At 40.5% G+C, this 22526-nt stretch overlaps 2 protein-coding genes across 3 annotated transcripts in view; one reads left to right on the forward strand and one right to left on the reverse strand.

Moving 5' to 3' along the window:
* TMTC3 (transmembrane O-mannosyltransferase targeting cadherins 3) overlaps positions 1–18722 on the reverse strand; it is a 67979-nt gene extending 49257 nt beyond the window's left edge. Inside the window, exons 1-2 of one of the 2 annotated variants that reach the window (XM_054718810.1) lie at positions 18656–18722; positions 3124–3339 (exon numbers count right to left, since the gene is read on the reverse strand). In XM_054718810.1, the coding sequence (XP_054574785.1) occupies positions 3124–3312 (189 nt within the window). In that variant the 5' untranslated portion in view covers positions 3313–3339; positions 18656–18722. Of the gene's footprint in view, positions 1–3123; positions 3340–18564 lie in introns of both variants that reach the window. The other variant, XM_054718809.1, reaches the window with a different exon arrangement.
* A 981-nt stretch (positions 18723–19703) lies between these two features.
* CEP290 (centrosomal protein 290) overlaps positions 19704–22526 on the forward strand; it is a 119513-nt gene continuing 116690 nt past the window's right edge. Inside the window, exons 1-4 of the mRNA XM_054718811.1 lie at positions 19704–19805; positions 19950–20027; positions 21039–21108; positions 21558–21604. Of these exons, the coding sequence (XP_054574786.1) occupies positions 19704–19805; positions 19950–20027; positions 21039–21108; positions 21558–21604 (297 nt within the window). The remainder of the gene's footprint in view (positions 19806–19949; positions 20028–21038; positions 21109–21557; positions 21605–22526) is intronic.

The following is a 22526-nucleotide window of genomic DNA, read 5'->3' on the forward strand; positions in this document are numbered from 1 at the left end:
TTCCCTATAGGGAGAGAACATGTCTATCAGAAAATAAGAGGAAGCAACACTGTTCACTATAAATTGTTATTCTAATTTGTTCGAACATTCTGGGTTTACTATTTCTTAGGGTATTCTCTTATAGGTGCTCCACACAAAATCAAATTTTCATCTGCAAAGCTGAGAAAATCATAAAATATAGCATTAATACCATGGTATGATAACTTCCATGAGCCCTTTAGTCTGATCATCAGTGGTCGGCAAACCGCGGCTCGCGAGCCACATCTGGCTCTTTGGCCCCTTGAGTGTGGCTCGGCGTTAGAACCACTTCTTCAAAATAGACTAGCCCAGGCAGAAAACCGACTTCTGCGCATGGGCCATGAAGTTTCAATCGCACTGTACGTGTGTGCCCGCACGTGGTATTTTGTGGAAGAGCCACACTCAAGGGGCCAAAGAGCCGCATGTGACTCGCAAGCCACAGTTTGCTGACCACTGATCTAACCTTTCAGGTTAAAAATCTCAATGTCATGATTAAATCACAAAAGACACTGCCATAAGATAGGCAAATGGACACCTACTTCTAAGGGTCTCTGGGGATTAAATGATAGAGGTCAAGGGAAAATAAACTGTCCAGAAAATAATGTATGTTATAACAGGACAAATTTTCCCTTCTTAACAAAAGACTTATTTTTTTAAAGGCTAGAATTGGGTAAGAATAGCAAGGTTGCAAGAAAATAGAATCTGCTTATTTTATTACTAGAGGCCCGGTGCACGAGATTCGTGTACTCAAGGGGGTGCGGGGGGGGGGTTGGTCCCTCAGGCTGGCCTGAGCCCTCTCACAGTCCGGGAGCCCTGAGGCCTAAGCCATCAGTCAGACATCCTTAGCGCTGCCATGGAGGTGGGAGAGGCTCCCGCAACCACCGCTGCGCTCACCAGCAGTGAGCCCAGCTTCTGGCTGAGTGGCACTCCCCCTGTGGGAGCGCACTGACCACCAGGGGGCAGCTCCTGCATTGAGCGTCTGCCCCCAGGTGGTCAGTGCACATCATAGCAACCCGATGGTCCGCCATTCGGTTGATTTGCATATTAGTTTTTTATTATATAGGATTGTCTTTTAGTCCTTACCAGAGAATATGTTTTTATTGATTTTTAGAGGGAGAGGAAGGGAGATGCAGAGGCAGAAACAACGATATAAGAGAGAAACATTTATGGTTTGTCTCCTATATACACCCTGACTGGGGATTGAACCCAAAACCTAGGCATATGTCCTGTTGGGGAATTGAACCCACAGCCTTTTTAGTGTGTGGGATGACACTCCAACCAACTGAGCCACTCATTCAGGGCTAGAGTCTTCTTATCTATACTAATAAAAGCCTAGGTGGCCCTTGCGTGCAATGTCGTCAGAAAATGGCCACCACAAGATGGCCACCACAAGATGGTCACGCGCAAGCAGAGGTGGGGTCCGGTGGCTGCTCCGCATGGTGAGGCCTCGAGGTTCTGCGGCTCTGTGCGGTGCGGAGGAGGTAGGTCCCCGCAGAGGAGGCGGTTCACGGAAGGGGAGGGCAGTTGTGGGCTATTAGGACAGCAGGGGAGGGCAGAGGAGGGCAGTTGTGGGCAATCTGGTTGGCAGGGGAGGGCAGAGGAGGGCAGTTGTGGGCGATTGGGCCAGCAGGGGAGGGCTGTTGTGGGAGATCAGGCTGGCAGGGGAGCGGTTAGGGGGCAATCAGGCTGGCAGGCAGAAGCAGTTAGGGGTAATCAGGCAGGCAGGCAGGCAAGCAGTTAGGAGCCAGTGGTCCCGGATTGTGAGAGGGATGTCTGACTGCCGGTTTAGACCTGATCCCTGTGAGATCGGGCCTAAACCAGCAGCCAGACATCCCCCAAGGGGTCCCAGACTGGAGAGGGTGCAGGTCGGGCTGAGGGACACCCCTCCCGTGCACGTATTTCGTGCACCAGGCCTCTAGTTTAATAAGAAAAAAATACTTATTATGTGCTTGTGATGAGAGAAAGGAAAGAGTCTATCCATCTCTATGCTTGTGAAGCTACCAAATGTAGAAATGTGGGATAGGTCATGAATAATGACTGACAAACTATAACTGTAACAAAATGTTATATATTATGTTTTAACAACTATGTGCCAGATAGTGTAGATATATCAATTCATTTACTTATCCTCAAGGTATAGAGAAGTAGGAAACTGATTTGCCATCTAAAAGCTGTATTCCTACCTATTTCACACAGCTATTACATAATAAAATTAGAATCCAATCTATATAATCCCAAACTGACAAGGTTTTAATCCCAACTTAACACTGACCTTCAAAAGCAAATTTCTGGCAAAATAAAATTACCCTCATAAGAATGAACTGAGCTTTGGGGTTCTCAATATAAAATAAAATAAAAACCTATTAGATAAGAGAGATGATATTTAATGTTTTAAATAAATCACCTTTTCTTTTCTGCAGAAAAATTGGCAATATATATGTGTACTTACTATTTTTTCACTTAAGGTCTAATTTATATTAAAGTTACATGTGTATTTAAATAAATACATCACAAGTAGTCATCTCTTTTGCCTCATTCACGAGAGAAAAAAGAAAGCCAATGAGCAAGAAACAGACTTCTATTATATCTACTGTTTTGCTAACACATTTGCTTTTCATACACATACATTATTTTTTAAAAGACTAAGCTAAGGTACACAACCAAGGAAAGAAACAAGTAATGCTTTAAAAAAGATAACAACATCTTCAACTTCCTATCCATTTTTTTACAAACATGCTATGTCTCATAAAATTTTGGGATAAAAAAATCCATTAATTGCTATGATGACAATGCTCATAAGAAAGAAATAGGGCCTGGCTAGTGTGGCTCAGTGGTTGATCTGTGACCCATGAACCAGGAGGTCACAGTTCGATTCCCAGTCAGGGTACACGCCTGAGTTGCAGGCTCGATCCCTGGAAGGAGGCATTGCAGAAGGCAGCCAATCGATGATTCTCTCATTATTATTGTTTCTAGCTCTCTCTCCCTCTCCCTTCCTCTCTGAAGTCAATAAAAAATATATTTTAAAAAAAAGAAAGAAATAGTAGTAATAAACTACCAAAATATTTTAAAATCTGAGATTCTTATAAGGAATATATAATTACTTACCTCAGACATAGGGGTTCCCCAGAAGTCATTCTGAAATAAAGTTTTCAAAGGTGTAGATGGATGCAAGTCTTTATTATCCAGTATTGCTGAAACATCATCAAAAACAAAACCACAAAAGAGACTGTTCCAATAGCAGGCAGTAACCACACCTACTATTAAGGTTATTTCCTTGAGGTTAATATCAGCCATCTTTTCCAAAGCACTTGTACACAAAATCTGGGGGTGGGAGGAGGGAGAGAAATTATAAAAGTAAAATGAAATAAGCAACATGTGTTTATTTTTCAAATAAGTACAATTTTAATAGGTGGAGAGTGAGCAAAATAAAGACTAAATGCTAATTATCTCAGATAATTCTTCAAAGCTCAGCTTAAAAGTCATCCATCTCTAAAAAGTATTAGCTGATAACCTCTCCATATTCCTAATAAGACAGAATTAACTGCTCCTTTATATGGTTTTCAAACCTCTATTACAGTCCTTTATTACACCACTTAATCTTTAGACTTATCTTTCTAGCTAGCTAGATAGTGAACTCCTTATCAATTGTCACAGGTCAGGTGACCATGGGAAATAAATAAATAAATAGATATAACTTTTAAAAACTAGTAGGAAGTGCTATTTTATTATTTTATGGATCTAAAGATCAACTATTACCTAAATCAGGGGTCCAAACTTGTAGCCTGAAGCCCTGTTTAGTTTGATCAAAAGGTTTTAAAAAATGTGTCTTGAATGCTACTATGCTAGTTGTATAGTAGGCAGTTAACAACAGCCCCATTCTCTTTACCCAGATTGATTTGATTGATTTATGCTATCTACCTGGCGTCAGGGGCATATGAGTTTATAACCTAGGTCTAAATCATGGATTTTCTTTTTCCCATTACAACACTTTTAATCTAGAGAATGAACTTTTTTATGTGACAATATATAATTAAATCATTGCTTAGGAAGGATTCATTGAGAGAATGGTTTAGAATAGAAAGGGCTACAAGAACTGGAAGATACTGAAGAATCCACCCTATGATAAAAAAAAGGTTGAGAGGTATTCTTACAAGCTGATGATATACTTTTCAAGTCATAGTAGTATCTTTAATATCATTTTAGCATTATCACTTGTGGATGGCTCCCCAAATTGTCCATATCCAAATCCCATTATCCTGTGAATATGTTACCTTACATGGCAAATGAGACTTTGCAGGTGTGTTTAAATTGAGGATTCTGAGATAAGGAGATTATCCTGGATTATCTGGGTAAACCAATTCAATTGGAAAAGACCTTACAAGTGAAAGAGTTAAAAGGAGTCTAAAAACAGAGGTCAGACTGATATGATGGCTGGCTGGAGGCCACAAGCCAAGAAGTCAGGGCAGCAATAGGAAACTAATACATCACTCACAGAGCCAGATGATCTGAGATCTGAGGTATATATGTATGAGTTCTGGTTAGATCAGAGAGAAAGAATAGGGTAGAAAGGATAGGCAAAGATTTAAAATCATATGTATGATGTGGAAGATGAAAAAGGGAGTACATAGAAGGTCAGTGATCAAAACTAATCTCACAGGGTGATCTGACATAAATTCCTAACTAGGAAAGTCATGATGGGTGTTAACCTCTGGGCCTATAAAAGGTTTATCTTCACCTTATTGTTTTTGTGCATCTAGGTCAACACCCCTTTGAAATGCCTCTTTTTCAGATCCCTCAGAGGCATAACCACCCTCAAGTGAGCACATAATATAGTTTGCTATCATGTACCTTGCTTTCTTTCACTTTCATGTAAATCTTCCTTACATTCCCTCCCTAATTACAAGTATAGAAAAGAAACTGTAAAACAGTCATCCTTTGGAGTATTTGAGATCTTGCTTCCCAGCAATGTCATCAGTGTGGCTCAAATAAACTCATAAAAATTCTCTACAGGTTTGGATGTTTCTTACATTGATGATATACAAAAGCCTATGGGAAAATATTAAAGTATCTTTAGAATCAGAGAGAATACCTTAAAAAGAAATGAAACCTTTTTCATTAAAACATTTTTCATTTCTTTAAAAACACTTTTAAAGAAATGAAAAACCCAATTCAACATATCAGGAATGGAAATTAGCTGTATCTTTTGAAGAAATATAGTTTTCAATGAAAAGAAAGGGCTTTTTCCATTATGTAAGGGCTCCTTCCTTCCTTCCTTCCTTCCTTCCTTCCTTCCTTCCTTCCTTCCTCCCTTCCTTCCTTCCTTCCTTCCTTCTTTTAAGAGAAAGTTTATTTAGAAAGGTATAGAGGTAGTAGAAGTGAGCCAGCTGGGCTACTTAGGCTCAGGAGACAAGTTAGAGGCAAAAGAAGGGCTCTGGGAGCTTAGGAGAGAGAAGGGCAAAGGTAATATGCCTTGGGGGAAGAGCAAGATGTAGGCATCAGGCATGCTCCGAAGAGAGAGCTCTGTAGGGCTTCTCTTGAATCCCGAAGTGATTTACCATTTCTAATGAGACTTGTACTTACACACTTATTATCACACACACACACAAAGTTAATGGTGCTTGTTTAAATATTGAAAAGACGGAACAGGTATTTGTTTGCCTCAGCTCCTTCCCAAACATGCTAAAATGACACTAAAGATGTTAAAAAAAATGGCTATAAATTCACAAGAATGAAGACAATTGTGTGGATGAAAAAAGAGTTCTATGGAAATAATCTCACAGGGTTACTGATCATAAATTCTTAACTGGGCGGGTCATACTGGGTAGTCATGCCCCAGGTATAGCATTTTACTAAAAGAATTATCTTTGCCTTAAGCAGGCTGTGTCCATTGTTCCTGTGCATCTAAGTTAACATATCTTTGAAATAAACTGTAATCATCCTCAAGAAAGCACATACAGTGGAACCTCGGCTTTCCAATTTAATTCGCTCTGGAAGGCTCTTTGAGAAGTGATTTGTTTGAAAATGGAATCATTTTTCCCCATTAGAAATGACATAATGAATTAATTCGTTCCAGACCCACCAGATTCCCTGTTTTTACCTTTCTTACTAGTATATACAGTACATGTTCAATCTATAAACAAACATCTCTTTCTTAAATTTATCAAACCACCCCTACTAGCCTTAAATGAACTGATATTATTGTAATAACCTGGTTACTAATTAACAGGAAAGGAGTAAAGAGGCCAGATAATATAGGCATGGCATTTATGCCAGGAAGCTGCAGTTTAACATTCTGGTCTGTTCCCCACATGGGGGAAGGGACTGGATAATAGATGCATGTCCACTAAGGTCTGGGTGACCTGGGAAAGTGCTTGTCTGTCAATCACACCTGGGAGGGAATCACTGCCTAGAATGGGCATGGCTACCGCAAAGGTAGGAAATCTGAGATACGAAGGCTCCTGAACAAAGGGAGTGCTCTCTCCGCGCTCTCTTGCACATTGGGTTCCTGGTTCACTTGTTGCACACAATGGACTAAAGTCAGCTTGATGCTGTGCTGGACTCAACTCCACCATGGAACAGAAACTTTGGACACTGGCTTTGCTTCTAGTTCTGCTGAAGCCCCCAGCTGCCTTTTCCAGGACTAGTTTAAGGGAAATAGAACTTTGAAAACAGAGCGATATAATTACACAGAAATAAAAATCACTCATTCTTCCTGAGATTCTTAGAAAATTCTTTTTTCAAGTTATCATAAGAACTCCACTCCCACCAGCAACAGAAATTCCACCGAGGCAATTCTCCAATAACAGAATCACTTTCAGCCCTGGTTCCAGGGGTAACTTTCAGGAAGTCAGCACGTAGCATCTTCGCTTTTTCACATATCACTGCCTCAGAAATGCTGTCACTGGCTAACTGCTTTCCTTTATCCAAATTTTGCTACCTCTTTAATTGTCTGTGATTATTGTTTTGTGTGCACTTTCACATCCTTAACATTAGCATTTTTGATGGCCTCTTTATGTTTTAAAATTGTGCAAATAATTGATTTTTCCAGCAACAAAAGCATTCTTTCCTTTCTTTGTTGCTGGAGAGATGCTTTTTATCATGCTGAGGTTATCAGCATGAAAGGGCCGCCAGGTCCAAAACTGAGTTTTTTTCTATGAACAACCTGGTCAGAAACCCAAGTGTTCGAGATGGGATACGCTGGTCACGGATCAAACCTGCAACCTTGGCATATAAGGACAACGCTCTAACCAACTGGGCCACCTGGCCAGGGACCCAATGTTCATTTTTAAATCAGAACCTATTCCCTTTCAACTAGGGAATGTTACAGGGCAACAATACAGTATATTTTTGCTAGTTAAATCTGACCCAATTCCCAGTTAGTAACTGAGGGACTCCTTTCATTGGGCAAATAATGCAATCGATTTGTAACATTTTGCCTATTCTACAGCATTTTCATTGTGCTTATCACCCCCAGTCCTCTGGAATGGTGGTTCGTACAAATGGTACAATTAAAACTCAACTAGCTAAATTTTCAGAAGCTTTTAGTCTCCCTTGACCAAAAGCTCTCCCTATAGTGCTTCTCAACCTGAGACCTACTCCTCCTTGAAGAAACAGCCTTTCTCCTTATGAAACAGTCACTGGTTGCTCTATGCATCTGGAAGAAAGGGCATGTGAACCAATTTTATTCAGAGGAGGCATTATGCATTATTATCAAGGACTTATTAATTGGCTAAAATAAATGGATAAATTAGTGACTGATTCATTTTTTAGTGTGCTGAAAGGACTTCAAAGATCACAGCTTACAATCAGGAAATTTCATCTACTGCAGCAATTTTCAATCTTTTTCATCTCATGGCACACATAAACTAATTACTAAAATTCTGCAGCACATCAAAAAATATTACTATATTTTTTTGCCTATCTGACAAAAAAAAAGATATAATTTTGATTCATTCACACTGGATGGCTATTGTTGTATTAGCTGTTGTCATTTTTTCATATGACAACTGAAGGGACAAGAGGTCAGTGCCCTAATAGTCAGGTATTCATGTTTTAAAAGTTCTTGTGGCACACCAGTGAAAATTGCTGGCTTACGTAACACTAGAAAAATGACACAGAAGGCCAATAGTTCATAGGATAGAAATAATCTAGAGTGGGTTTTTTTGTTTTCTTTTTTCAGAATATACATGATGCTTGATTGCCTTCCCTTTACTTGCCCTTCCCATTTTGGGAAAATTCAGCCTCAACTCAAATCTCATGGATTACAGCACTGCCTCATCCCCAATAATCAGTAAGACAATGGGGATACTGAGACTTCCTCAGAATGAGCCTTCTGGGAGCTGTGAGACCACACTATCTACCAAAATGTTGGTCATCAATGCATCCTTTGGATTGATTTATGACCAAAAGGGGGAACTGTGGACAAAAAAATAGAGTTCTATGGAAAGTAACTTCACAAGGTGATCTGATCATAAATTCCTAACTGGGTAGGTGATGGTGGGTAGTAATGCCCCAGGCATGTAACTTTTTAGTAAAAGGTTTACCTTTGCCTTAAGCAAGCCCCTTCCATTGTTTCTGTGCATCTAGGTTAACACATTTTTTAAACTCTCAAGAAAGACATAATTTTATTACCTATCCTTTAATCCCATCCCACCTTACTTTCTCTCACTTCCAAGTAATCTTCCTTCCATTCCCTCCTCCATCTTTAATTTCAAATGCATAAAAATCTGCAAAACTGTTGTTCTCCAGAACATTTGAGATCTTATTCCCTCTCCAGCATATATTGCCTAAAAAATAAAAGAACTTAGCCAAGTTTACATTCAGTATTGGAATTTTTATAGAATTTGAGTTGCTTTAGTGTTAAATGTAATCTACAGGCATTATTGTTTTATTTTGTTCTTTTTTTGTTTGTTCTGTTTTTATTTCATTTTAACATACTAGCTTTATAAAAGTTGTTTAAGTATTGAGAACATTTTACTTGTTAAGTCTAGCATCTGAAGTCCTTGAATACAAATAAACATATTAAAATTACAAATGCAGTCAATTTTAAATTAAGTCAATTTAACCAAGTTTTAAATGTAAATGACTAAGGTCATTTAGTTCTTTCAATTGGAGTTATCTGTTATTTAAAAAAAGGTGACATACTTTATAAACAATATTTTTAGGCTGAATTTAAAGACTTGAAAAGCACAAAGTTATAAAAATGTTACTTTAAGGAACTTGAATGAATACCATGATTTCTAAATACAGTTAGGTAATAAAAAGTTATGCAGTCACTTTAAGTTGTAAAACAGTTTCATTCAGTAATTGAAATGCTCAGTGTCAACATAATAATCAAAAGTCTAAACTTCATTTAACTTTGGGTATTATCCTCTATCCCAGGCTTGGGCTCATTGTAAATGAGAAGCCTGTTGTAATGAAATAGGGATTGTGGTTCCTTTTTCTTTTTTTTTAACCTAGAGATAAACCTTACATTCTTGTTAAACATAGTTTTTGAACACTATAAAGTTAAAGCAGAATGGAGAGAGAAAAAAGAAAGAAAAGCAAAAGGGCTTAATGACCACTTGATTAACCAACAATACTACTATCAGGTAGTTAAGGGTTCTTTGGGACAAAACCCCATATCATTGGTGACTGTCTCCTGAAGTTCCCTTTACATCAATTTTTCTTCCTTCACTAGAAGGAAGCTCTCTACTCCCTCCTTAGAAACTGGTGATATCCACCTTTTCTTAGTTGAGGTCCCATCCCTACCTGCAACCTCTACTTCCACAGGTGGCTTTTTTGGGCAGAACCTCAGATGAGTCCACAACTGAGCTCACAAGCATGCACTAGAACTACCTCTCTCCCCTTTTCTCGTTATAAAGCAACCTTGGGTAATCTTTAAAAATTCCATTATCAGCCCTGGATAGTGTGGCTCAGTTGGTTGGAGCATCGTCCCGTGCACTGAAGGGTTGAAGCTTGATTCCTGGTCAGAACACATATCCAGGTGTGGTTTGGTCCCAATTGGGGTATGTTGAGGAGGCAGCTGATCATTATTTCTCTGGAACATTAATGTTTCTCTCTCTCTCCCTCTCCCTTCCTCACTCTTAAAAAAAAATTAATCCATTATCTTGGCCCTTTATAAACTTGGTATGGGTAGGGGTTTAAGAAGTACCAAGTGGGTTTAACAATGAGGTGATAATTTTACTGAGTGGATAGCATTAAAAAATGTTTATTAGTTGGACTAGTGGCCCGTTGCACGAAATTCGTGAATTGGGGGGGGGGGTGTCCCTCAGCCTGGCCTGCACCCTCTCCAATCTGGGACTCCTCAAGGGATATCCGACTGCTGGTTTAGGCCCAATTCCACAGGCCTAAACCGGCAGTCGGACATCCCTCTCACAATCTGGGACTGCTGGCTCCTAACCGCTCACCTGCCTGCCTGTCTGATTGACCTTAATCACTCTGCCTGTTGGCCTGATCGCCCCCAACTGGCCCCCTACCAGCCTGCTCACCCCCAACTGCCCTCCCCTCCTGGCCTGATCACCCCTAACCGCCTCTGCCTCGGCCCCGCCACCATGGCTTTGTCCGGAAGGACATCCATAAGGTCTCCAGGTCTAATTAGTATATTACCCTTTTATTAGTATAGATATGTGAACTTGGCTAGGCAATAGTAGTAATACTAGTATTCTAAAACTAACCTAGGCGTTGCTATGAAGGTATTTTGTAGATGTGGTTAACATCTACAACCAGATGACTTTAAGTAGCCCTGGTTGGGTAACTCTGTTGCTTGGAGTGTTATCTAGATACGTCAAGGTTATGGGTTTGATTCCATCAGGGCACATAGAAGAATCAACCAATGAATGCATAAATAAGTGGACAGCAAATAAATGTTTTTCTCTCTAAAATCAATACATTTTTTAAAAATTTTAAAAAAGATGACTTTAAATAAAGGAGATTACACACCATAATGTGAATAGACCTCATCTAATCAGCTGAATCACCTTAAAAGCAAAACTGAAGTTACCTACCCTGAGAAAAAAATTCCACCTCAAGACTTTAATATTAGGTCCTCAAGAAGAGTTTCTAGCCTGCCAGCCTACTCTACAAATTTCAGACTAAGAGACCCATAATAGTGTAACTCCATCGTCTTTATTTGATATACTAGCGTTCCCATTGCAGGAAAAATCCTGCAATAGGATTTCCTGCTGCACTCTACCCCGCCTCCGCTCCTCCCTTGTCACCCGCCCCGCCTTCTCCTCCAGCCCGCCTGCTTTTCCCTTCGCCCCCGGCCCTGACTTTGCTCCTCCCTCCCCCCCCCCCCACCGCTTGCTTGCTTCTTCGAAGCTTTACTCCCTTCTGCAGCTCTTGGCTTCTTTCGAGGCTGTCTTGATATGCAAATTAGCCGCCATCTTTGTTGGGGTAATTTGCATACTCGTCCTGATTGGCTGGTGGGCGTGGCTTGGGTGTAGCAAAGGTGCGGTCAATTTGCATATTTGGCTATTATTAGATAGGATACATACATATAAATGTGAGTATGTGTGTGTGTGTATGTATCCACCCACATATTTTTCTGCTGGTTGTGCCTGGGGACACTCCTGCCTATGGTTATCCTGCTTGATTAAGACTATATATCTAGCCTGGCCGGCATGGCTCAGTGGCTGAGCATTGACCACTTCGATTCCCGGTCAGGGAACATGCCTGGGTTGTGGACTTGATGCCCAGTGTGGGGCATGCAGGAGGCAGCTGATCAATGATTCTCTCTCATCATTGATGTTTCTATCTCCCTCTTCCTTCCTTTCTGAATTCAGTAAAAAAAAAAACCCAAAAAACAAATATATATATATATCCTATCTAATAAAACAGTAATATGCAAATCATCACTCTGCTACACTCACAAGCCACGCCCACCAGCCAATCAGAAAGCGAATATGCAAATACACCCAACCAAGATGGCTGCAGCCTTGGAGAGCAGCCATGGTTGGAACTGGGCGATTGGAGCCGAAGATCAGAGGGGAAGATTGGAGCCAGCTGGGGTCCCCCACAGGCGATCAGAGCCAGCTGGGGTCCCCTGCAGGCAATCGGAGCCAGCTGGGGGTCCCTGCCCAGGGCCCGAGCCTCAAACAGAGGCTTGCAGCCTTGGCTGGGGGTGGAGCCCAGTGATCGGAGACAGCTGGGGGTCCCTGCCCAGAGCCAGAGCCTTGGCCAGAGGCTTGAGGCCTTGGCTGGGGGCAGAGCGGGGCGATCAGAGCCAGCTGGGGGTCCCTGCCCAGAGCCCAAGCCTCGGCCAGAGGCTTGAGGCCTTGGCCTTGGATGGAGCCGGGCAATAGAGCCAGCTGGGGTCCCCTGCGGGCGATTGGAGCCAGCTGGGAATCCCTGCCCAGGGCCCAAGCCTCTGCCAGAGGCTTGCGCGGCCTTGGCTGTGGGTGGAGCTGGGCGATTGCGCCAGCTGGGGGTCCCTGCAGGCAATCGGAACCAGTTGGGGGTCCCTGCCCAGGGCCTGAGCCTCAAACAGAGGCTTGAGGCCTTGGCCAGGGAAGGAGCCTGGCGATCGAGCCAGCTGGGGGTCCCCTGCCAAGGGCTGGAGGCTTTAGGCCTTGGCAGGGGCGGAGCCGGAGATCACAGGAGATAGGTGTGAACTACAGAGGAAATACCTTTTCTGACCGCTCATTGGCTAAGCTCCCTGTATGCCACTGGTAATATTCTTAGTAACTTGGGTATAAGAATCCAAAAAGGTGATCTAGGGCTTTTCCACCACACTCCTGGGGAAAAAAACGAAGGTCCGCTGCTGAAGGGCTAAGAAATGTCATAACCTGCCCTACACGGTTTGGCTCAGTAGATAATGCCTAGGTTTGCCAACCGCAGAGTCCAGGTTAGATTCTGATCAAGGGCATGTACCTAAGTTGCAGGCTCCTCCCTGGCTGGGGCCAAGGTCAGGGCTCATGCAGGAGGCAACCAATCTAAGTATTCCTCTCACTTTGATGTCTCTCTCTGTCTTTCCCTTTCTCTTTCACATTCTCTAAAAGTCAATGGAAACATATACTCAGGTGAGGATAAAAAAATAAAAAAAAAGAAAGAAATGTCATATTCTATGAGAGACACATCTTGAAAATGCCTAAAGAAAGTTGTCATTTTTTCTTGGTGAAGGGACTGGAGTCCGTGTTGATGAAAACACCTTGGTGGCTGTGGTGACTGGCAGTGGCTCCAGCAGTGGGGTGATGGGGCTGGTGCCTTTCCCTGATCAGCCTGGTTGTCTCTCACAAAGGGAGGCCAGACTGCGGCTTAGGCCTGCTCCTTATGGGGAGCGGGCCTAAGCCGTCAGTAGGACATCCCCTGAGGGCTCCCAGTATGCGAGAGGGGGCAGGCTGGGCTGAAGAGACACCCCCAGTGCACGAATTTCGTGCACCAGGCCCCTAATATATATATATATATATATATATATAAATAAACATAAACACTGGATATCTAAAAGGTAAGGGGGTCTCAGCTTAAAAAGCTAGTCTGGTACTTGTGGTCATATCATCTAGTAGGTTAGCCTGAACTCCTTTAAATGGTGACTTTAGGAGAGCAGGAAGGCAAGTCCCAGTGTGCAAGCTCTTTTCAAGTCTCTGCTTACTGCATTTATACTTTTAAACATCAATAAGCAATGTAAACCCAGATCAATGTGAGAGCGGTTATAAATGGTTATAGATTTTTTGAAGATTCTCCAAGGGAGGGAGAGAGAGCTAGTTCTCATGCAGGTCAGAAGCTCAGTTGTGGAGTCATTAGGTTCTGTCCAAAAGAGCTACCTTTAAGGGTAGAGGTTAGGGGAAAGAGGCAGTGTTACATAAGGGCATAGACAGAGGGAGGCATGATTAACTGGAGGCCGTTACTATAACAATGTAACACATCACTGTTACATGTTAGTCGTGGGAATGCTACAAACTAGATGCTGATGTCCCCCCAAAAATCAGGTTAAATCCTAATGCCCAATATGATGGCATTTGGAGGTGGGGCCTTTAGGATGTGATTACATTGTGAGGGTGGGGCCCTCATAAGTGTGATTAGTATCCTTATAAAAGAGATCCCTTGCCCCTTCTGCCATGAGAGGACACAGAGAAAAGACCCCCTCTATGAATCAGGAAGTGGGTCTTCACCAGACACTGAATCTTCTGATGCTTTGATCTCGGACTTAACCAGACTCCAGAACTGTGAGAAATAAATTCCTGTTGTTTATAAATCACCTAATCTTTAGTCCCATGTTAAAAGCAGCATGAACAGACTAAGGCAGGGAACTTTAAGTTCTTTTTCTAGGCACACAAGCATATTCACACAGATGCATATGGTCTAAGTGGATGGGATGACTGATTTATGCTTGCTTGCAAAAACAGGATGTCACTATATATGTGCAAAAAGTTCAACTGCAAATGAAGACCACTCATGAGCTACATTACAGACATACAAAACAATATAATTCCTTCAACAAAATTATACCGATTGCTCACTTTTTCTAATAATACAACAGTTTAACTGTAGAAAAAATTAACCTGCAGGAAAATTTTATATAGATCTGGGAAAATTTAGCCTGAAAAGGAAAGTCTTCTCAGTTCAATAATTTCATGATTATACCTTTTTCAATAGGAATAATCGACTATATTTTATTACTATTTTGTAGTTCATAAAATGTTGGCTTAAGTTTGCAAAGTTTGCATTCACTATGACTCCCACTAATCTTTCCAGTCTCCTCAAGTTGAGAGAAGACAAGTACCTGCTTGCTGCACAGATTCCTCTCCATGACAACAAGGCAGAACAAAACATTTATTATAGACAGGGGATACTAAATTGCTCATGGCCTTGCATTATTTCAGAAGCTGGAAAAGTAAACTACAACTCATTTTCTTGATAAGGCAGCAAAACGGCAATGAAGTAACATCTAAGCAATGAACATAGGTTGATTGATAAAGAGAACAGAGGTAGCAATTACTAAAGGCAAGTCTTCCTTGTGAAATGAATTTGGTCAGATAAAACTACTCATAAAACCACAGAGAAGAAAGAAGGCAGGTCCAGGCAAGTGTTCCTGTAGTAAAGCCATTTATAAAATTGTCACATAAATCCCTTCTCTTGGTAAAAATTGACTAATGAAGAAAATATGCTAAAAAAAATGGTGAGTTTTAGCAATTTTCTTCAAAATTATAGAAAGTGACAGAACTAGAACTTGAGTTAAATTTCTTGATTCTGAGTTAGTTATAAACATACTATAGTGCATTATGACCTACACCATAGATAACTCATTTTAAGCTCAAAATTACTTTTAGAATGAGTAAAATAATAAAATCCAAGCAAGAATTTGCATTTAGTCAGGACTGTAATTGAGATCTAGGTTGCAATCTTAGCTTCCTTAATTATCAGGAAATTATTTAGTTTCTCTGAACCTGTTTTCACTATTAAAAAATGAGAATAAAACATATCATTAAAAAAGAAAACAAACGAACAACAACAAAAATTTACCATTAGACCATATACCTTGAGTTGTTGGGAATATAAATATGAACAACAGGGTGAGGGAAGTAATGGTAGAAAAAAACAATACAGACAAAATAAAACTAGTAAAAGAGTAAACAGGGCCCTGGCTCATGTGTCTCAGTGGTTGAGTGTCGTCCGTTGCAGGTTTACTGAAAGGTTGCAGGTTTGATTGTCAGTCAGGGCACATAGCCAGGTTTCAGGGTTAATCCCCAATTGCGGGGTGCAAGAGACAGCCGATTGATGTTTTGCTCTCACATCAATGTTTCTCCCTCTCCCTTCCTCTCTCTCTAAAAATCAATATAAAAAATAAAAATAAATAGGAACTAATAGCTACAATGAATGAAAAAACAAGAAAAATAAGGTGCTAATATGTACTTAAGAAATATTACATTTCATACCTATCTTCCCCTGCTAAATTATGACTTAAAAACACTGAGAATGAACAGTATTTAATTTGCCCTGGCCAAGTGGCTCAGTTGGTTGGAGCACTGTCCTGTAAACCAAAGGGTTGCTGGTTGGATTCTGCATTGAGGGTTCAGTCACTGCTCTGAGCACAGATGGGAGGCAACTGATGGATGTTTCTCTCTTCTCTCTCCCTTCCTTTATAAAAATCAATAAAAATAATATCCTCCGGTGAGGATAAAAAAAAAAAAAAGGCTTATTACTGGGAAAAGAAGGTTATTTAATTCACCTTCTTGAGTAAACAAAGTTATATAATTAGAATATGAAAAATTTACTATAAATTGCAAGATTGAAGTACAAGCACTTTATGAATATTGGTTAATAGCATGCCTGAGGAGGCAGTATAGCAGATTGAAGCAGGTCCTCCAGCCAGAAAGATTGTGTTCAATCACATAATTTAAGACTGAGCAGGATACTTAACCTCTCCAAGGATCAGTTTCTTAACTTAGTTGGAAAATGAGAACAATAAAAACACCCATTTCACTGGATTGCTATGAAGATTTAATGGCAAAGCTATAATACTCAGATCAGTATGGTATTGGTAAAAACACAAGCACATAGATCAATAAACAGAATAGAGAGCCCAGAAATAAAGAAATCAGGAGTATACAATGAGGAAAGGATAACCTCTTTAATAGATGGTGATGGGAAAAGTGGAGAGCTACTGGCAGAAAAAATGCAAGTGGACCGATACCTTACACTACTCACAAAAATCAACCAAAATGAATTAAAGATTTGAACATAAGTCCTGAAATAGTAAAAATCCTAGAAGACAACAGGGGGTAACCCCTTCACATTGCTCTCTTGACAATGGTTTTTTGGATTTAAAACCAAAAGCAAAGGCAACCAAAGCCAAAATAAACAAGTGGGACTAGGTCAAACCAAAAAGCTTCTGAACATCAACAAAATGAAAACAAAACCTACGAAATAGGAGAAAATATTTGCAAATATATATCTGATAAAATATATATCTGTATAAAGAACTCCTATAACGCAACAGCAAAACACAAACAAACACTCCCCCACACACACCTCCCAAATATCAGATTAAAATGGGCCCAGGAACTTTTTCCAAAGACACAAATGGCCAACAGGTAAATGAAAAGCTGCTCATTGCAAATCATCAGAGAAATGCAAATGAAAACCACAATGAGCTATCACCTTACACCTGTTAGAATGGCTGTCATCAAAAAACAAGAGATAAGTATTGTCAAGGATGAGAAGACAAGAACCCTGTGCATTGCTGGTGGAAATGTAAACTGGTGCAGCCACTGTGGAAAAAGTATGGAGGTTCCTCCAAAAAATTAAACATAAAACTACCATATTATCCCTAATTCTATCCTGGATATCCGAAGGAAACAAAATCATTTTCAAAGAAATATCTGCACTCTCATATTTATTGCAGACTGATTACAACAGCCAAGCCATGGAAACAAACTAAGTGCCCATGGAGAGATGAATGGATACAAAAAATGTGGTGTATATACACAATGAAATATTAACCAGCCATAACAACGTAGGAAAGAAATCCTGTCATTTGCATGAATGGACCTTGAGGGTATTAAGTGAAATAGGTTAGATAAAGAGAGAGAAATATCCTACACTCCCACTTACCTGTGGAATTTAAAAAAAAAAAAATGAACACATAGAAAAGATTGATAAAAAGTTAAATTTCCAGTTATAAGTTCTGCAGATATAATGTAGACCATAGCTTTTAGGTGTTTGTTTTTTAATAATGAATAGTATTTGACATATTTCAGTAAAGGATTAGGGAAAATGACAAATCTGATGTCTTTAAACAGCTCTCTCAGAAGTTATTTGTTTTTATTTTTCACTAAGCTATTTCTACTGAGCTCTATAAACCAACCACGTGTTTTGTAAAGAAACCTATTATTTATTTTAATAGAAAAATGTATTATCAGTTATAGTGAGGGGAAAAAAAGTGATTTAAAAAAAAAAAAAAGATAAAAATAAAAGACACTAGTCCAAACAGTTGAAAATGCCTTTTAGAGTTCAAATCTACAGCTTCTTGAGAAAGTATCATACTGCAGAATGGCTGAGAGAAGAGGGAAGAGCAAAACTTGCACAAATAAGAGTTGCAAACACCCAAGGTGCTTTCTTAGAAGGGCACCTGCGTACCCAGGTAAATGACAGGAACGGCGAGAGCTGAGGCCCCTTCTCTCTCCAGCCCCAGCAGCGGCCAGACCGGTTCCCACCTCTCCTCTAGAGCTTTCACCCCCCGCCCCCGCCCCGCTAACCCCTCCGGCGCAGACACAGGCGCCCAGGTGAGGCGGGCGGGGTCCGCGGGGGCGGGGTCCTCAGTCAATTCTTCACTCGCGCCCAAAGGAGGCTCTCCACCGCGCGCCCCTCGCTCCACTGTACAGAGACGGATTCTGAAACCAAAACAGGCTAAAACTTTCCTTCTCCCTAGTCTTCCTACGGAGAGCACCACCCAGGTCCGTAGCTAGCAAACGGCCAAGGAGAAGGTGGGGTCTTCCCACCTCTGGACTCGGACCGGGCCCTTCCTCCCCAATGGAAAGAGCTCCTCTAAGCCGGGACAGCTCCCCTAAACTCCTCCCCGGCCGCTGACCGCCCGCCCGCCCATACCTGAGAGCGGTTCCACCAGGGAATGGCTTAGGGAAACCTCAGGAAAAGCGGGCCAGCGAGCAACGCCACCAAAGGGACAGTCATGGTCTACCTCGTCCAGGTCAGTAGCGCAGACGCGCCCCGGCCGCGGCTGCGCCTCCCGCCTCCGGGTGGATCCCCACCGCCCCAGTTCGCTCGCAGCCTCGCATTGCACGCCGGGAAAGGCCTCCCTCCCCTATTCCGATACTTCAGTTCCCAGGATGCGCAAGCCTCCAAGAAGAACTGCACCCTGGGATTTGGAGTCCTAATTCTACGCCTTCCCCGCGTCCTTAACGCAGGGTCCTGGGAACCCGCGGGGGAATCTAAACGTAAAGCATCACCCACGGTCGTGAAATGTAGGCTCCTTTTGCATCCGGGACCTTGTTCCAGCCTTGGCTGGGTGGAGGATGGTGTCGCCTAGCAGCCGCCGCCGCTATTGCTTGCTGGGAACCAGTTGGCGGGATCCAGTGTCCGCTTGGAACCGCGCTGGGGAGCATAGTTGCGGGGCCCGGCTTGGTGGATGCGGTAGATAAGAAACCTCCGCTGGTTGCCAGGCGTGCTGGGTGGATCCTGGTGAGCAGGAGCAGCGAATCTCTTCCCACGCAGGTTCTTTAAGCCTCAGGGCCCGTGTGCAATAGCCCAGCTTCCCCGCTCCTTAGTCTTTGCTTCGAAATCCGTCTGCCTTCTTGCTTCAGCCCTGTTTACTCCGACCCTGATGCAACCCTGATGCACTCATTTTATTTATGCACTCCACTTCACCCCCCCTCAGTTCCTGCTCCTCCGAATCAGAGGTCAGGTCCAGCCTTCCAAGCACCCCCGCGCTAGGCACCATTAGATGTTCGCGCGCCTTGGTGGTAAAGAGCTTGGAGAAGGTTATTCAAAATCTTAGTTCTGATCTAAATTAGTTTTAGCAAGAGAGCTGCCATAGTTTATTTAGCCGGTACAATAATGGATGGTTTGTATCAACTGCTATAACATAGCTCTTTGCTAACACCAAAGTTATAATGACGTAACCTATAAAAATTGTAAATTACTGTAAAAACAGTAATGCTGTTTACTTTGAAAATGCTAATATCCACCTGTTTCTTTTCAGAAGATAAAGCATTGCTAAAGAATTCAAGATGCCACCTAATATAAACTGGAAAGAAATAATAAAAGTTGACCCAGATGACCTGCCTCGTCAAGAAAAATTGGCAGATAATTTATTGGTTTCTTTATCCAAGGTGCTTAATTGACAAATAATACATAGATATAAACACATAACTATGCTGAATCTAAGTTGTCCGTGAAGTCATGAGTGTTTTAACTGGAAGAATTTTTATATTTTGCTTAAGGGTTATAAAATAGTTGCTTTTCTGTTTACTTAGGTGGAAGTAAATGAGCTAAAAAATGAAAGTCAAGAAAACGTGATACACCTTTTCAGAATTACTCAGTCACTAATGAAGGTTTGTATGTAGTAGGTTTTAAAGACAGTTTTGACTATTAGAAAAATTTAATGATCTGTTCTTAAATAAGTTAATCTTTGTGAAAGTACTTTGTAATATCTAAATCACCACTAAAAATGAGATATCATCACATGTGACTGAGAATTTTAGTGTGTAAAACATTGCTAGTTTTTGCTCTAAAGTTCCTAAAAGAATATGTAGGGGAAACAGAATAGGTAGGCTTAAAAATAACTTAGGGAGGTCCTCTGTTAGTTACATTAGCATAATCTTAAGGTAGAAATGAAAAATGCAGATGACTGCTGTAGGGATTTGTTAGAAGGGTTAGAGAGTTAAGGTCAAAGACTGATGTTGTTTTAGGCAAGTGGAGGGCAGTGGGGAAATGTTGAGATTCTAGAGCTGGAGGCTACCATAAATAAAAACTGGGAATTGAAAATGTGTATATTCTTTACAGTTGAGGAGACAAATGTAAAAAGTTTATAGCAGCTTTCAGAGGAAACATACGGTGGGTAACTGTATAGTTTGACAGCCTTGCTATTTTATGTTGTCAGCAGTGAGGACTCATTAAAGGATTTTGAGCCACAATTGATAGATACAAAAATATGCATTAGGAAGGCTAACGTGGATATGTTAATAGGACAAATTGAAGGACATAACATAAGGAAGGAGATTAGACATAAAATTATGGACTAGAATAATGACAGAATTTAAAAAAAGAAATAGAAAAGAGAAAAAAAGAGATATTGGAAAACATTACAAAGGAAACATTAGCAATACTTGATATAAGACTTGAGAGAAAGAGGAAGCAAAGATGTTTTAAACTGTTAAGAATCCATAAGTTATAGCCTTAAGAAGGAAATCATGTAGTATTCATGTAACAGATATTTATTGAATGTCTCCGTGTGACAGGCACTACAGACACTAAGTATTGGGAGAGCAAATAACAGTCTCATTTTCAGTTCTTACATCTAGTTTAAAGGCATACTGATGTTACCTTTTTTTAAAAATATTTAGATGAAAGCTCAAGAAGCAGAGCTAGCTTTGGAAGAAATTGATAAAGCTGGAGAAGAACAAGCCAAAGTTGGTAAATACCTTGAGAAAAGTTTATTGTGTTAAAGAGATTAGCCAAAGAACAAAGATGTGCAAATTCCATGGACACAGACAACAGTGTGGTGAAGATCAGAGGGAGGTGGGGTTGGGCGCTGTGTGGAGGTGGGCAAAGGGAGGGAAAATAGGAGACGTCTGTAATAGCGTCAACAATTTTTAGAAAGTTTATGCTGTTAGATAGTGGATTCCATTTATTCACGGAGCAATAGAGAATTAGCTTTATTATAGTCTATAAAATTTGTATATTCTATTTTGAAAGATCACTCCTATTTTATGGGTCTGGTATAAAATAGTATTTTTCCTCTTACATAACAACCATATAAAAATCATAATGGAATCTTTAAAAAGATTTAATTTTATTGAAATTTATTTAAAAGCTTGATAAATCTGACCAATTGGAACATTTATCTTTTTTTTAAAAAACAGAAAATAAATTCCAAACTGAATTAATGAGACTGGAAAATGAACTGGAGGTAAGTCCTTTTGTATTCTCTAGGGTATAATTGCTGTTAATTTTATTATTGGAATTATTATTTTAATATTTTTATTGGTTGGAAAAATCGCAAGAATGATATTATATTCATAATTATTTGTTCAATATTTATTTTACATGCCTATTATGTACCTTAAATTCTATTAAGAATTGAACATCTGATTGTGAACAAAATAAAAACATTCAATAATCCTATAGAGCCTATAGTTTAGAGAGATATACAAAGGATTACTAATAACTGGTAGAGTGAGGCATGTGGAAATTTGAGGAATGGTGACAGAAGGTATAATGGAAGAAGCATCTTTTGAGAAAGCCAAGCAAGAGTCAAAATAAGAAATTTATTGTTAAGGAGGTTTATACATTGAGATTCCTGAGAATGTGGGACAGAATGTGACACAAATGGGTTATATTTTAAAAGGAGGAAGGGAGCATGAATGGATGTGTACAGAAGCCTTTAGCTTGTAGGTTTTGTGCCTGGAAATTGAGAGAATGCAGAGAAGGTCGTCTGCTGAAATTAAGAGTAGGAGATGTGTGGTCCAGTTTAAGGAAGATAAAGCATGAAATATAGTAGAGATTACTAGATCTGGAGTTAAGACTATATGAGTTCAAATCCTGATTCTTTTATATGTTAACTCGGTGAATTTTGTTTTTTATTTCCTATTGTATATTCTGCTTGTAGGATAATAACAACTACTCTCAATAAATACTAAGTAAATTATAAAGTCTGATCCATTCTGTGTTAGTGTTTGGCCTGAGAGTTGCTGTTAGAATAGAAGAACAGGGCTATTGGAGATGTTAGTAAGAAAGTGGTTGAAGTGATGATTATGAAATCCTAGCTGAATAGGCAAGTACGTCAAGATTGGAGTGGTGTGAGAGGTTAGGGAGAAGAGGAGTCAAGGGAT

Source organism: Eptesicus fuscus, chromosome 7 (genome assembly GCF_027574615.1).
Source record: "Eptesicus fuscus isolate TK198812 chromosome 7, DD_ASM_mEF_20220401, whole genome shotgun sequence".
NCBI classification, from domain to species: domain Eukaryota; kingdom Metazoa; phylum Chordata; class Mammalia; order Chiroptera; family Vespertilionidae; genus Eptesicus; species Eptesicus fuscus.